The following is a 14,745-nucleotide window of genomic DNA, read 5'->3' on the forward strand; positions in this document are numbered from 1 at the left end:
CCCTTGCTGTATCTTTATTTCCGCCACCCCAGTTCAGGTGCTTCAGTTATTGCGACAGTTGATAGCTGGGTTGGCACACTTCCTTTCAATTCCTTTCTATGACTTATTGAAATAAAATACGTTTGCAGTGTTGATTAGGTTATCTTGAAGGTGATAATGTGGCAGGGCAATGCGATGAGGTGATCAATCGTAATGATAAACAAAATTGAGCCTAAGACACCGTGGGAACCTCACTCTCAGCGCAGAAGCCCACAGCAGCAACTAGCCTACATGTTTTATTGTTCGGAACGAGCGTGGGTCCAGCTCTGAGCTTACACATATAAGTCCCAGTGAGCAGTCTTGAGCGCCGTGCTGATATCACAGCTCGCTGAGTTCGTACCAAACCACAGACAGTATTCCTATGCCTTCTAGGATGCCTTACAGTTCCATCACTGCTTTTCTTGTTCTTCGTCGAGCCGAGAAATAGGTTCCTCACAGACCACCAACTCCACCTTCTGTTTTGCGGCAGGGTCAGTCTTCGCCTTTCTGAGTAGCAAAACAGAACGAGAAAAAAATGTGAGGCTGCTTGCTGGCTTATTCATGGACTGAAAGATTGCGCTGGGTGAAAGAATTGCATAGCTAATTTTGCGGCATAGCTAATTAATTACTTAATCTGGCGAAGCAATGCGCAACTTATTTATTTAATTTCTCTTAAAAAAATGTCCGTCCTTGATTCAATTCTTTCTATACAGATAAGTCTTTGATAAAACAACTTTCACAATATTTATCATCATTGGAGGTCTCTCACAACCAACCCCCATTCAGTCCTCCGAGAAATAAGGTAGCCCTCTGTGCCTGCTTTTGTGTTTTATACTGGTAGTGACGGCGCGAAATCGAAGCGCCGATGAGGTTATTCGTTTATGTAACGACGTAAGCTAGTACTCCTTGCTCGAATTAATCATTTTAAGAGCTGCGGTCACCGCTTTGTTATATGAGGAACGACACCTGCTGTGTATGCTGGCGTAACATGAATTTTTAGACCTCCTAAATATATTGGACTGCCTTTGAGCGCTTTGAGCGCACATAGGATTGTGCACGTTACTGGAAAGACCGTACCAATTCTTCTTCAGCAACGCTCAGACTTTCCTGCCCCGTGATGTTTAGATTTATGGCAGGGCGAACGCGTTCAATGTGTTTCTTGGTACTGAAATTTACTACGTAGTCCAAATTCGTTTCGCTGGACCTCTTATCCAACGTTTTACCCGAGTGCGTGCTACTTTTATATGGATGTTGTTTCTGGAATTAATGGGGCGTGAAAACCTTCTTCGACCTGCAGGTGCTGGTAGACTTCAATTATTTTATCTATATATCGGACAGATAGTCTAGAATTTCATGTTTTTTCGTGACAGCTAACATCCATTAGTATGTTCATTCTTGCATATCAGTTTAATTGTGATATTAAAGACTCCCATTGAGTACCTTCTACTATATCTCGTCGTCCTTGATTAAGGGATGTAATAAATGTGGTGCATTTCTGGATGTTCATGTTTTAATTGTTAGCTTCACTACTGAGTGCCTGTTTCTAGTATAAATGAAATGGTTAATTGTACAAGGTTTATTTTCCATGTTTTTAAATCAGCACATATTTACCGCCCTGCGTACCGCCGCCAGCGCGCTTACCGTGCCCTCGACGAATACAGGCGTCGCTCAGCGCTCAGCGATGGATTCGACATCATGCTACACTAGGCATCTGCTATCCCCACTGCTCGCGAACTGATCATGCAGCATTTCTCGGACCAAACGCCAAGTGCTGTGCGACGCTAATAACCGGGGAGGCTACACGCTCGATTGTTCGTGTTAACTCTGCTGGCGGTGGCAATTCAGATTATCGGCACATGGCCTAATCTACCAATACGTAAAATACATCTATCGTCATGAACAATGACCTTTTTTCTGTACCTACTCATCGAGACATACCACATGCAAACAAGATTAAAGAAAAATGCATTTTCTCTCTACGGTAAACTGCTGACTTTGGGATATTCCACCGAAAACTGAGCATTGTTTTGTCACTTGCAAAGATAAAACACTCTTCTGGGACATTGTGAAACCAGCTTTAAAAAAAAACATATCTAACACCGCATTCTGCCCAACATCTCAAAGCTCTGCCATTTCTAAATGAATATTTAGGCACGTTCTTTCGAATTGGCCTACATATTCTCTGGAAAACACGCGTGATGGACCAACATTGTTAACCTTGTTTCTGCAAATGACAATTTCAGCAAAATTATTCCTTACCTAAGGTAAGTGCACGCTCAGACGGAGTTCCAACAGGATTGGTGCTTCCTTTTAGCAATGTGCTCTGCACTGCTTGTTTTTAGTCTCTGTTGCCCAGGTGCATAATTTTAAACTAATGTTTATTCTTTGAAATTGTTTCCACATAGTTCATGTACACAGGAGATTTCTCCTCAGGAATAGATACGATGTTGAAAAAGAAGCGGCAAGGGCGCACTGATCTCATACTCTGGCTACGATGTTGGTATGTACGCGCTATTCTGTATCTGAAACCACTTCGCAGCAATAAAGTGCACTGAATTAGTTCATTTGTATAGCAAGTCTTCATTAACAGACATCACAGATGTTTCGCTAGTGAAGCATCTATTAAATAGTTTGCGCGTTAAAACCCGGACCCGAATATGTGCATCCACTGGTGCCAGCTGGCGCATCACACATCAAACTTCTTGTGGTACTCAGCCCTAAGAGGGCTCAAACATACAATTATCTAGATGCATGCATGACACTACTGTGCCGCCCCAAAATGCGGAGAAGCCAGCTGTGCATATTCTTCGTCCACGACCCGGCTAAATGGGAACCGCAGTGTCCTGTGACCATCGCTCGAATATAGTGTGGCGTACTTGCTCTTGCTAAGTTCCATGGTTTCCCGTAGAGTATCAGGCAAGGCGACCCGGAACGTCTCCGGCAGCAGCAGGACAAGGAGCGCCGCCAGGATGTATATTGTCGCCAGCGCGACCATGGGTACTGATTCATGTGTGTAGCGTTTCTGGGTTTGGGAGCAGGAAGATCAAAAAGCAAACAAAAATGTTGTCGTCATCGTTAGAGCGTCTGTTCTGCAGCGGCAACGCACCTTAAAAAGATAACGAATTCAATGCAGGAAGAAAATGCGCTCTAAGGGTATCCCTCATCGTTCTTGCAACGCTTAACATTCGAGGTGTGAACAATGCAATTGACAGCGCGGATCCTGGCACTGGTTACAAGTCACTTTTTTTTTTGTAACGATATTTATTGTCTCAGGGCATCATAACTGATTTCCTGAGGTTATGAGATGAAGAATAAAGAAATAATTAAATGAACGTAAAAAGGTTGGCTGACTTTATGAAGTGCCGTTTATTCACATTTCAAGTCACATTTATTAATTACTTTGTCATTTTTGCAATATATCAATAAAGTATAGAAAGATTGTCAACTTTTTAGCGGCTATTGTGATGAAAGCAAGGAAATAGTAAAAAGTCATGCCAGAAATGATTTCTTTGGAGTCAATTCCACTAACTGCATACATCTTACTGGCCAATTTGTAAATAAACTTCAGCATCCATCAGCTCGGCGATTTGGTTTTAACTTATGTAACGGGCCAAGTTCGCGCGCCCACTTCCGATAACACTATGCCCAGCACCTCTTGTTTTCTTCTTTAACTTCCTACTTTTCGCACAACGCACATATCAGCTGTTCACCGAAAAGACAGAAGCCTAATTATTGCACTTTATTTTTCTTAATAGCAACTTTCAAGCGCTCGACGAGACATTCGCTAGGACACGGTAGCGAAAGACAGTCAATTCCTTAAATGCAGTTCTATAAATGCCCATAAATTTTTTATTTTCATTCGATAATGACTACCTTTCCGAATACGTTTCCTACCTTATGGGCCTTTATATATTTGTGCAAAATTATGTGCTTCTTTAAAACTGATCTTAGTTTGTTCTTGCAATTTTCCCCACAAACTAGCCTAACGTTTTTAAAGGACAACTTTGCGTGCTATAATTAGTTTAGTATAGTTCATCCACCAATCATGCAACGCCCAATATTACCCTTAGAGTCAAAAACATTACTTGTTCAAACTTATATTCTTGTAGAATTAATTTATCGTCCACCTTACTAATGGATACCGATCCCGGTTGGTTGTCGAAGGCTGAGGTACGCGGCACCAAGTTTTGTGGACAGCGGAGAAGAAGACAGCGACAACAACATCTACGTTTCCAATCTCCAAAGATAAACTACTCTAAATTGATGCTTTTGCAAATTCACCCACGTCAAACCTCTGTAATTACCTGACAGCAAAGGTGCTATACCCATTCACTGCGTCTCCAAATGCACCGCTGTTATGGTTGAAGATTGAAGCGTCGAACACAAAAAGTCTTTCTTCTACTATTGAGAGAAAGGCAACCAAAGAATGCACGATGCGCTTCTTAAAAGACGACGCTCTGGCTGATTGGAAAACCTCGCGTTCAGAAGTTTCTGAGAAGCTTGAAGTCTTCCCTAGCTTTATAATGAAGGCTATACCAGCGACCGCCCGTATTTTATTCAATCTGCTCTAAGTGATTCTCAAATGGTCACAGTAGGCCTCAGGCAAATTGTGTGCGGCGGGGAAGTAATTGTCCCATAATCACTGACAAATTCGCCCAGCCGGATAACTAAAAATCCAGAGCGAATATTGAAGACTAGATGCTTGTTATACATACTAGAGTTCAAAGCCAAATTGGAGACCCAGCATGTGGATAGGCAGTTGCAAAAAAATAAAAATAAAGACTGGCATTTTTGGTTCAAGCACGCAACATCCGAGTGTGTGCACTTCGGTCAGCTGATATACCGCGCCGGTGGGAAATTAACTGCGCGTGTTCACAGTGCACGTGAGCAGCTATAGGCTTTGACGTGGGAGGAAATAGTATATAATGGTTCAAGAATGTGAGTCAGTAATAACTTTATTTAGTGTATGGCAGGGGTTAGTGCGACTGGGCCTAGGTCTACCACGTGGGAACGTCGAGATCCTGTCTCTTTGCCGTCTCGAGGGCCTGCTGGAGCCAGAATTTCTTTTTCAGCAGTGTTCCGTAATAATTTTCTTAACTGAATGGGCGGTATAGGTTCTCAGAGAGATTCTTAAATAATGATGGGGTTTAAGCACGACTTGAACCTAGTTGTAAAAGCAAAGCCACTTTTAAGCATGGATTTGCAGGATTTAACACGTTTTGACGGTTTTAGAATAGGGGACGCTCAAGCGTCCTCTTAATAGTATACGCGGTAGCCCCGGTAATACGTAACACATCATTTTCATACAGCAATTATTATATAATTTTAGTTTTAATTATTATATAGGGAAGAAAAAGAGCAGTATCTGTTAAACGTCTCGGTGGACACCTGGCCTGAGCCGGTAGGGAAGGGAAGAAGGTGCGAGAGAAAGCGGAAAGAGAGAAATGGACGCCGAGGGCTGCGGAGCGATTTCGACCACCGAGGTGTCCACTGACATTGCGAAGCTCACGGACGCCTCTCCTTTTCTCCACTGAACTCAACCACCGCGGGTTGACCTCGAACCCGGGTACTCCGAATTTAGTAGCCGGGCGTCATAACCACTCTGCCTCCGCGGCGGGACAATATTGTTTGTAAAGTTGTTTCTCGGGGAAAGCAAGGTGCAGTATCTGTCTCGCTTTTCGCTGAACACTTATTCTCAATTATTTCAAGGTCATTCGCACTAGGCGGGGCGAAATCCGAAGTTGCAGCCTGAGTAAGGCAGCTAAGTTCCAAAAGAACACTGCCAAGGAACAGGAGGCTAATAACACCCAATTGATGGGGACAGGAGGAAAGGCAGTATTTTTAGAAAATCCCAGGCTTCTTTACCCCTCCCTTTTCTGACCGGGCTGCATATATTAATGTACTCTGATATTTAAACATCGCGGTCGTCAGTCTGCGATATCGAAACAGCACATTCTATGTCTGACAGGAGTGAGGTACAGCAGATCGTGGAGACATTATACCAGTTGCACGCGTGTAATAGGGCTATAATAATGGACAGCGCTTTCTCATCTACTTTTACCGACTACAAGTTGCGCTATGAAGCAACCGCTCAATTTAAAGAAAGCTAGTTTACCACAAATGGGAGGGGCCGTTCTTATTCAATGCGCATAGTCATGCTGATGATGATTATGCCGAAGAATGCGTTCCTTCTGTGCCATGCCCCTGGCTTGTAAAAATGGCTCCCAATTGGCATTCCTGCTAAAAATACTGCGCAACCGCACTTAAATTTTCCTCTGGTTGAAAAATGATTATCTCGAACCCGACCTCGGCGGCTGCGTTTCGATGGAGGCGAAACAAAGAGGCGTCCATGTGCTGCGCGATGTCAGCGCACGTTAAAGATCCCCAGGTGGTCGAAATTACTCCGTAGCCCTCCACTACGACTCCCCTTTCTCTCTTTCCACTTTCACTCCCACCTTCCTCCCTTCCCTTACGGCGCGGTTCAGGTGTCCACAGAGCAAGTGTGACAGATACTGCGCCTTTCCCTTCCTGTGAACCAACCAACCAACCAACCAACTATTGTGTCCATATATGTTTGAGGAGCACTAACATGAGGTTCGTTATTGAGAACCTTCGATTTATAAAATCACAATACACATCGCTTCAATCTTTTTAAACTCCTATCTTGCAAACAAAAAGTAAAACCGTGATAACCGCTTTTAAATGAATGACCATGTAGTCAAATTTTGAATAAAAGTAAGTGCTTAAAAAACACCTTTTTTACGTGCGGGAAAGTATAAAAGGTTCCATATTTCAAGACTGTAGTAGAACTTTCTCTCTGTGAGAACGCAAAAAAAAATATATTGAAAAATACAACGGCAGAATACATAATGGAAAAGTATATATCTAGTTAGTGCTGGGAGTGAATTTCGCGCAAACCTTTGCAACGTGCTCAGAGGTGAAAATTCATGTTTGTATTAAGGTGTACAATATTTATTGTCATATACTATTACTCACAGACAGAAGCAATTGCGCAAATGTAAAGGGTATAAGCATCCGGTCACCTAAAAAACCCTCAGTTATGGCAATCAGTACATCAGGTGCTTAACAGAGAAAGGAGTATAAGCATAATACCTGTAACTATGAAATGTTGCCACTATGCATTTTATAGTCTCAATAATTGTAATTGCTGGTCTGTGTTTGAAGGCATACAAATTGTTTATTGTTCAGTTAATTGAACAATAAACGTGGGTAATTTCCAAACAGTTATGGCAGGAATGCACAATTTTTAGCACTTTACTCAGCTATACATACATATATTTGATTGATATGTCAGTTTCTGTCAAACGTTTTCGCCGCTTCTCCCACGCTTAAGTTTGAGGGAAATTTACAACCTCACCAGGCTCGACTTTTCGCCGTTTTTAGTGGTGGACTTCGTGTCATGAATCATGAATATTCGCTCCCAAACTCCTACAACACGCGTTCATACGCGCGACCAGATGGGGGAAAAATATATGCCTGAAGCTTACGCATCAAGGATTCGAGCTCCTAAAGCTGTCTTTACGACACTTCATTTTGTTTATGACCTGGACCGGGGGTGACGATGCTGAAGGAGTCACAGGGCACGCAGCTATGACAGGCGAAAAAGTACATGTCACAACCACTGCCTCTTCATCTTTCGTCTCCGTGTGCAGAATGAACGTATTCGAACCAGTCTACCCTGCCATCCCTTTACCTGTATTTTACCTTCCATCTTTTTCAATGCGTTCGGATTCCGCTTACTTTGACAGCACCTTGTTGTTTTCATTACGGCGGGGTCTGTTCATGAAGTCCACTCATCGTATTTCCCACAGTGACCTTTTAACGTTCAGTCGTAGCTCGTTGAGCCACCGTTTCAGCCTTACGTATATGTTCAGTGTAACCTAGTGACTTTCTAACCAATCATACCGCTAGTCGATACTGCGGCATTAACACTGCGCTAGGCGCCCCTATAGAGCAAATCTCACCGTTTCCAGGAGGAAAGGAACCAACGCTGAGCCCAGCCGAATGGCCATAAGGCAAACGCCCACGCCCATGGTGCGAAGCACGGTTGGAAACACTTCGGCGGCGTATATCCAGCTCAGGGTGAACGCCGTGGTGGACACAGCCTGGCCAACGATGCCGTCCGCTCGCCGTAACCACACCAGGGCTGCATAGTTCACTCAAATTGAATACATCTTTTTCTGCGTCGGCGAAAAAATTATCTACACATGTTGTTCTACAGCTTATTTTTGAAAATGCAAATGGACATGCACAGGATCGATCACACTTGTCTAGAGATGTTGAGAAATTTGCCGCTGGAAAAAAAAAAACATCATAAAATCTTTAATAGCTTGTTAATTTTAATGCACCTCTCTCTGTCCTTGTGCATAACAAAGCGTTTGTGTTAGAGTGTAGATATTATGAACAAGTTTTCCCGAGTTTCATGTTACTTTCATAGCACAGCGTTAGCAACTTTGTACAGTACTCACGGATTGAAATAGGACACTCGGAGCACGTGGCCGTCACTGCATGCAAGGCAGTGGTAAACGACAGGCCGGCTTATTGGTGACCGGAAGGAGCAGTTCTGCTTTTTAGATGTTCTCCCCCTCACGCTATACCACAATGCAGCACCTTGATTCCATGAGCATCCACGGGCGGCGCTGCATGCAGCGACGGCCACGCGCTCCGAGTGTCCTATTTCAATCCGTGAGTACTGTACATGTGTTCTACATGACGCTCCCCAATTTGCAATGTCCAATAGGCCAGAATGTTACTTATTTCTACCAGAACCAAGTTTCGCGATAGGTCGGGAGGACACATTTGCACCACTTTCCGCGCGCCTGGCTATGTTCTCAATCATTCGACATCGCAATCATTCTTTGAGATATCCAAACAGATGAAATTCGGAACATCAAAGCGTGGACTACAAACCAGGTTCTCAGTACCTCAAACATCCAATCTGAAATCAATAATTGTTTGACCTATACAGCTAGCCATGAGTGGATATGCCGTTGTCATACGACAACAACACTTTCATCAAGCACTGGCAGCAGCATTTGATGCTAATTGTTGACTTCAGTTTGCTGTAGAATATTTTAGTACCTCACACTGTATGTGTTTGACTTTTATTTACCATATATCACAGGCCCCGATGTACTCGCTCACTGTGAGCCTCTTTCTGCATGTATGTCTTATAATGAACGCTAAGCTTGATAAAAGGAATTTAATTTATAGTCCTGCGTTGTAACGTAAAAGTCCTGTCCGCAAAACTTTGAACGTCCTGCGAGGTCCTCAATTTTTAAGGAGCGAGCAGGAGCGAAAAGTGGCAGAAAAACTGCAGCCATATTTAATCAGTTCGGCTAAATGAGAAATATGCGCATAAACGCGCCACATTACATTTCACTTTTGATTCTAGGCTATGATTTTGAGGTTAAACTTCAAGCAAAAGTCTGCAAAATCTCGGACCTTTTTCTTTATACTTAATGTTATATTTAAAGCAAGAGAGAAAACAATATATCGAACAATATGTATAATCAGACATATTAGACATATTAAACAATATGTCTAATTTCCACCCTTCCTCTTAGCTTTGGAAACAATAATTCTCAGACTAAGTGAGAGTCTCTTTAATAAACATTCCATTATACCAGAATCTCAATTTTGATTTCGTAAATGGTAAGTCAACTGAATTGGCTTTGCTTGAGAAAAAAATTTTATACTGAAAAATATTGAAAAAAGAACCTAACACTCGAAATTTCTGCTGACTTTATTAAAGGTTCTTCAACCACGACATATTCTCCTAAAGTAAGAAAGATACGTGTTTCGTGGTGCCAGTCTCAATTTATTTCGCTCATATTTAGCAGAATGTAAACAGGTAAATTATGTTGACTAACACACACAGCCTTCAACCTACTACGCTGTAGCGTTCCTCAGGATGGCATCCTTAGGTCGTTCCTCTAAAATGTTTATATTAGTGATATAATCAATATAGCACAAGACATAAAATACATGACATACGCTGTGATAACAGTATCTTTTAGTGACCTTTCTCCGGAAGACCTACTCCATAAAGCCAATAATTAACTTGAATCACTCAAACATTGGTCCACAGGAATGGTTTAACTAGAATACGCAATGCTCAGTGCAAAAAGTAGTATATAAACAGGGGCGGGGGGGGGGGGGGGGCATCAGCTAACGCAACAGCTATGATGTTCTACATTCGCTTGAGACGAGAAATTCCTGCATTCGATCCTGTACGGGATGAACGATTACCCTCTTGTTAACGAGCTGTAGAGTGATATGCCCGGATAATATATTTTACTAAACTACGTTTCAGGTGAATGGGTGCCTGTTATGAACGTTTGTTTCATTACACTCGAAACGCTTTTTCATGAGTATGACCAGATAAGAGGAAATATAGTGCAGAAATGGAGCACGAAACGATAACAGAACGTTGCAGCATTTCGTGCTTGTTCACAGGAAAGGACGAAGAAGTGAAAAGAGCAAGTGAAGAAAGGAAGAGAGAAGGATAACAGCAAAAAAAAAAAAAAAAAAAAGTAGGAAGGAATGAAGTGTCATAGGGAGCGAATATTGATGCAAAAAACAAGATCAGTGAGCCAAGGACGAGTAAAAAAGGAAGCAGGGATAGAGAAAAAAGCGAAAAATATAGGTAAGGAGAAAACTATGCACAGGGGAAGGGAAGAAATAAAAAACATATGAAAGCAGGGGAGATTAAAAAACACCGTCGTGAGCACTTTCTCACAGCGTGGGATAAAGGCCAGTCCAAGGCAGCAGATCGCGGTTCCACCGTACACCACAGGGGTGGCCCTGCGTCTTCGGAACCACCGCACAGTGCAGTAGCAGACCAGCACCCCAAGCAGGTCACCGAGGCCACCAAGCAGGAAGCTCACATAGGGATCTCCCCCGATGCTTGTGAGGGACAGCTGGATGCCGTAGAACACGGCGCCGCTAGAAATGCTGCGAATGGACGAGAGCGAATACATCAGCCTGCACGTATTGAGACCATTATTAGTATAAAGAGAACAACCTCACGCACAAGCTCACAGGACATAAACTCACTAATTATACTAACTGAACAGGGCATATATACGTTCATCGCTTTATTGTGTAAACCAAAAAGAAACCGCACAGCACTGAAACCTTCTTATGAACTCATGTATACAATTGTTAATCGGTAGCATTATGAATTGCTTTGTTTGAAATGTTACCGACTTCAAGATAACTCACAACGTCCACGGTAAACTATAACAAAAAAATGGCGAAGATTATTGGCAGGTGGTACGGCAAATGCTGTTGTTAAATTGACGTCCGGAATACGGGCAGTTTCATCACTCTCTTCTGTGTTGTTGTTATTGTCCGCGAAGGGTGGCCGATTCAAGGGTGATTCTTGGAGGGCAGGTTCAAGGAGATGGAAGGATTGGAGGCTAAGCGTTCGACTGTTTCTGTCTCGGTTTAAAGGACGTAGCAGCCCTCCCTCCTAACTGGTCGCCTTCCCCTTCTCTTAAATCAACAAGTGCCCAAGCTTCTAGCGTAAAAAAGGCAACATGTTAGCAAGATCACGAAGCCACGTAGATTTGACGATGCGCATAACTATGGGAAGATAAAGTGAAGGCAGCGCAGCATCAGAAGGCAGAAAGCCGTTTTCCACGCACACACTGTGCGAACGCACTTCAAGTGGTTTTCTTCTACTATTCCACAACTTGCTTCTTTCTACCAAAACGTCGTTGAAGAATTTTTTTTTTTTCTTTTACATTCAGAAATGCTCATTTTGGCTTCTCACAGCATCCACGGGTATCTGAAAAAGCTGCGCCGCACATCTAGCACCTGCGCTGTGTGACTATTGCTGCATTCGGCATGTACAGTCTAAGTTTTGTTCCGCATTTGGAGCCTGCTGCACGCTCGTTTAGGGGTCGTATATTATCGCATATCAAATGCGAAACGATGGAGTGGTGTCAGCCTCTCTGAGTCTTAAATAGAATTACAAGGGTTCAAAGCTGCTGAACTAAATATTGAGCGAAAGCGTTAGCTGCGGCTGACCGAGCGTTCTTCTTTGTTTTTCTTCTTCCCCAGCCCACACATAAATCCCCGCTTTAACCAAGCCGTATGAATGTGCCTTAGTGGCCTATAGGGGTAACTTGAATGCCAAGGTCCTGGCAGGCTGATTCTGATATAACCGGCCCGCGTGAAACGAGAGACCCAAGTTGGCAGCTCCTGCCAGCCCGTGCGTCACGTGGGGTGTGACGTCACAGCGTCACGTGGGTAAGACGTGGCTACCGCCGCGCTACGCTCAAGACTCGAAACCTAAAGTAGTATTGCTTTCGCAATAAAACTTAGGTTTGGTTTGGTGTGTGGGGTGTTTAATCCCGAAGCGACTCAGGCAGTGAGAGACGCCTAGTGGAGGGCTCCAGAAATTTCAACCATCCGGGTTTTTAACGTGCACTAACAGCACACAGGAAAGCGGCCACCGTGGCGGGATTAGTTCCAGAATCTATAATTGCAGAAATAACTACATTAGGATGTAGATTTGTAAGCGCGTAATTGATGTGGATATTACTAATATTAACACCAGCAGCAGTCATATCATATTCTCTACAGCAAAACGCAACTATTCTATTTCTAACGTCAAAATCGAGGGAACTAGTTCGTTCTTACTGTCTTATTATAATCACGAAATAGTACAGAAAATAGCTGGAAAAAATAAGAGGAAACCTAATTTCATCTTAAGTATAGGAGCTATCGTGTTAATAATAATAATAATAATAATAATAATAATAATAATAATAATAATAATAATAATAATAATAATTGGTTCACAGGAAGGGAAAGGCACAGTATCTGTCACACTTACTCCGTGGACACCTGAACCGCGCCAAACGTGTTGAGTCCCATTTTCATTCTGCGAAGTTTCGGCAGAATTTAAAAGAAACGGCTTTAGTTATGTTTGGGCTTTTGGGGAAACAAGGCGCATCATCGGTCTCACTTCACGGTGTATGAATAATATACTGGAGTGACCCCTCGAGGGATAGCTAAACTTAAGTTAAGCGGCATACAGTTGGGGGTATGTCGTCCGCTTGAATCCCTATCGCAAAATAGCCTCCAACATGACTGCGAGTTGAATGCTAAGTGGTGAGAAAATGATTTTAAGGCAAGCAAGAATGACAACGGAAAGATAATAGCAGCGCTACGCCAGGTACGATTCTTCTCCTGACCTACACATGCCTACATTTTACCTACAAAGAACAATTCTCAAAAACAATTGTTCTCTGAAGCATTTCAAATTCTTCAATGCAGTTTTTGGTCTATTCATTGTCTAACCTATACTGTCTGCCCCATATACTACACTTCATATTTTCACTTCACTTCATATATACATTCACCACATTATGCTCTTGCATGTGTGTTCATATGCCGTTTGTGCAGCCTTTAAGACACCCTTTACTCTCACTTGAATTGATTATCTGTCAGGTACACTTTCTGCTCGTAAAGCCGTTCAACGTCTTAAGAAACTCTGAAAGAACAATGAACACAATACTAAAATATAGCCTGAGACGAAGGTCAGCCTCTCGATACTCAAGATTACTTACGTCAGTTTAATATTTAAACACCTTACATAACACAAAACAAAAATTGCTGAAACTAAACAGCATCGTCGCCTCAAAGTGAATCCAGTAACTGCTCACTGCTCTCCCCTTCGGAGCTATTTCGACGTCATCTACCACCGAAATATAACCCAAACAGTAAAGCAGCTCAAAGATTACTGTTGCGGCGCAGGAATATGAAAATCCACTCGCTTTGCATTGCACCCAAAGTAGTAGTGATAGGGAACAAGTTACTGAGAGATAGAGGAAACGTTTCCGAAGATCAGTGGGGCCCTTGGTCATGCTTTTTGCCTACTGCAACTGAGCGATGTTGAAGAGTAGGTCTCAGAAGTTATCCAGCTTCCTTGAAGGGTTGACGCCATGGCAGCATAAAGTATGGGAAACTGGAATTCGTGGCGAAGGGTACGTTAGTGCAGTCTGTTGACAACTTTTGTAACGGGGGGTCCTTTGCTATCTAGTAAAATCAGTTTTCTTCCCTTTTCCTTCCCTCGTTCAACGGAAGTATGCAGATCGCTTAAAATGCGTTACGCAGTCTGTCCTTGGAGGAAAAGTATCAATGACGGAGGAAGTGGTGCGTGATTTTCTCAGCTATCTCATTCAGAAAAAACTGTGGGAGCAATTGAGATAATTGCGAGAACTGTGAAAAAAACACAAAATTGTAAAGGAAAAAGCAATTAGAAAAGACGGCGTACTCTAGCGTGCTGGCGTCTACAAAGTACTTGTTGCAACTTGTGCAGCGTTTGTCGCTCATCAAGCTAAAACTGCATCACAAAGCAACGTAAGCATCAAACCGTGCAATTCTTTTCCACTGATAACCCTCTCTAGATATTAACCGCCAAGACATCGCACAGAAACACAGGCAGGACAACTCACTTTATCATTTTTGCTTAGCGAGTTGTTTATAGCACCGAGATGTACTTATGTCAACGTAGCAAACTTATATATATCACACTCTGCAAAAGCTGGCGACACAGTGCCGACGTACTTACCAACTGAAGACCAGGATAAAACTGTAGCCTCGGACTTTAGGAAATCTCACGAGATCAGTGTAGCGCACTTTCACAGCTTCCTCTTTTTCCTGAAAAAAAAAAAACAACAAAAAAAATTA

The 14,745-nt window shown here is 42.8% G+C and overlaps 1 protein-coding gene across 1 annotated transcript in view; it reads right to left on the reverse strand.

Annotated features, from left to right (window-relative positions):
• Positions 1 to 229: 229 nt before the first annotated feature.
• LOC146189187 (solute carrier family 22 member 3-like) overlaps positions 230 to 14,745 on the reverse strand; it is a 40,470-nt gene continuing 25,954 nt past the window's right edge. The window contains exons 6-10 of the mRNA XM_084604074.1: positions 14,627 to 14,715; positions 10,781 to 10,995; positions 8,004 to 8,185; positions 2,895 to 3,040; positions 230 to 525 (exon numbers count right to left, since the gene is read on the reverse strand). Coding sequence (XP_084460200.1) covers positions 429 to 525; positions 2,895 to 3,040; positions 8,004 to 8,185; positions 10,781 to 10,995; positions 14,627 to 14,715 — 729 coding nt within the window. The 3' untranslated portion in view covers positions 230 to 428. The remainder of the gene's footprint in view (positions 526 to 2,894; positions 3,041 to 8,003; positions 8,186 to 10,780; positions 10,996 to 14,626; positions 14,716 to 14,745) is intronic.

The sequence above is a fragment of the Amblyomma maculatum genome, chromosome 5, assembly GCF_055883805.1.
Source record: "Amblyomma maculatum isolate TAMU_Amacu chromosome 5, ASM5588380v1, whole genome shotgun sequence".
Taxonomy (NCBI): domain Eukaryota; kingdom Metazoa; phylum Arthropoda; class Arachnida; order Ixodida; family Ixodidae; genus Amblyomma; species Amblyomma maculatum.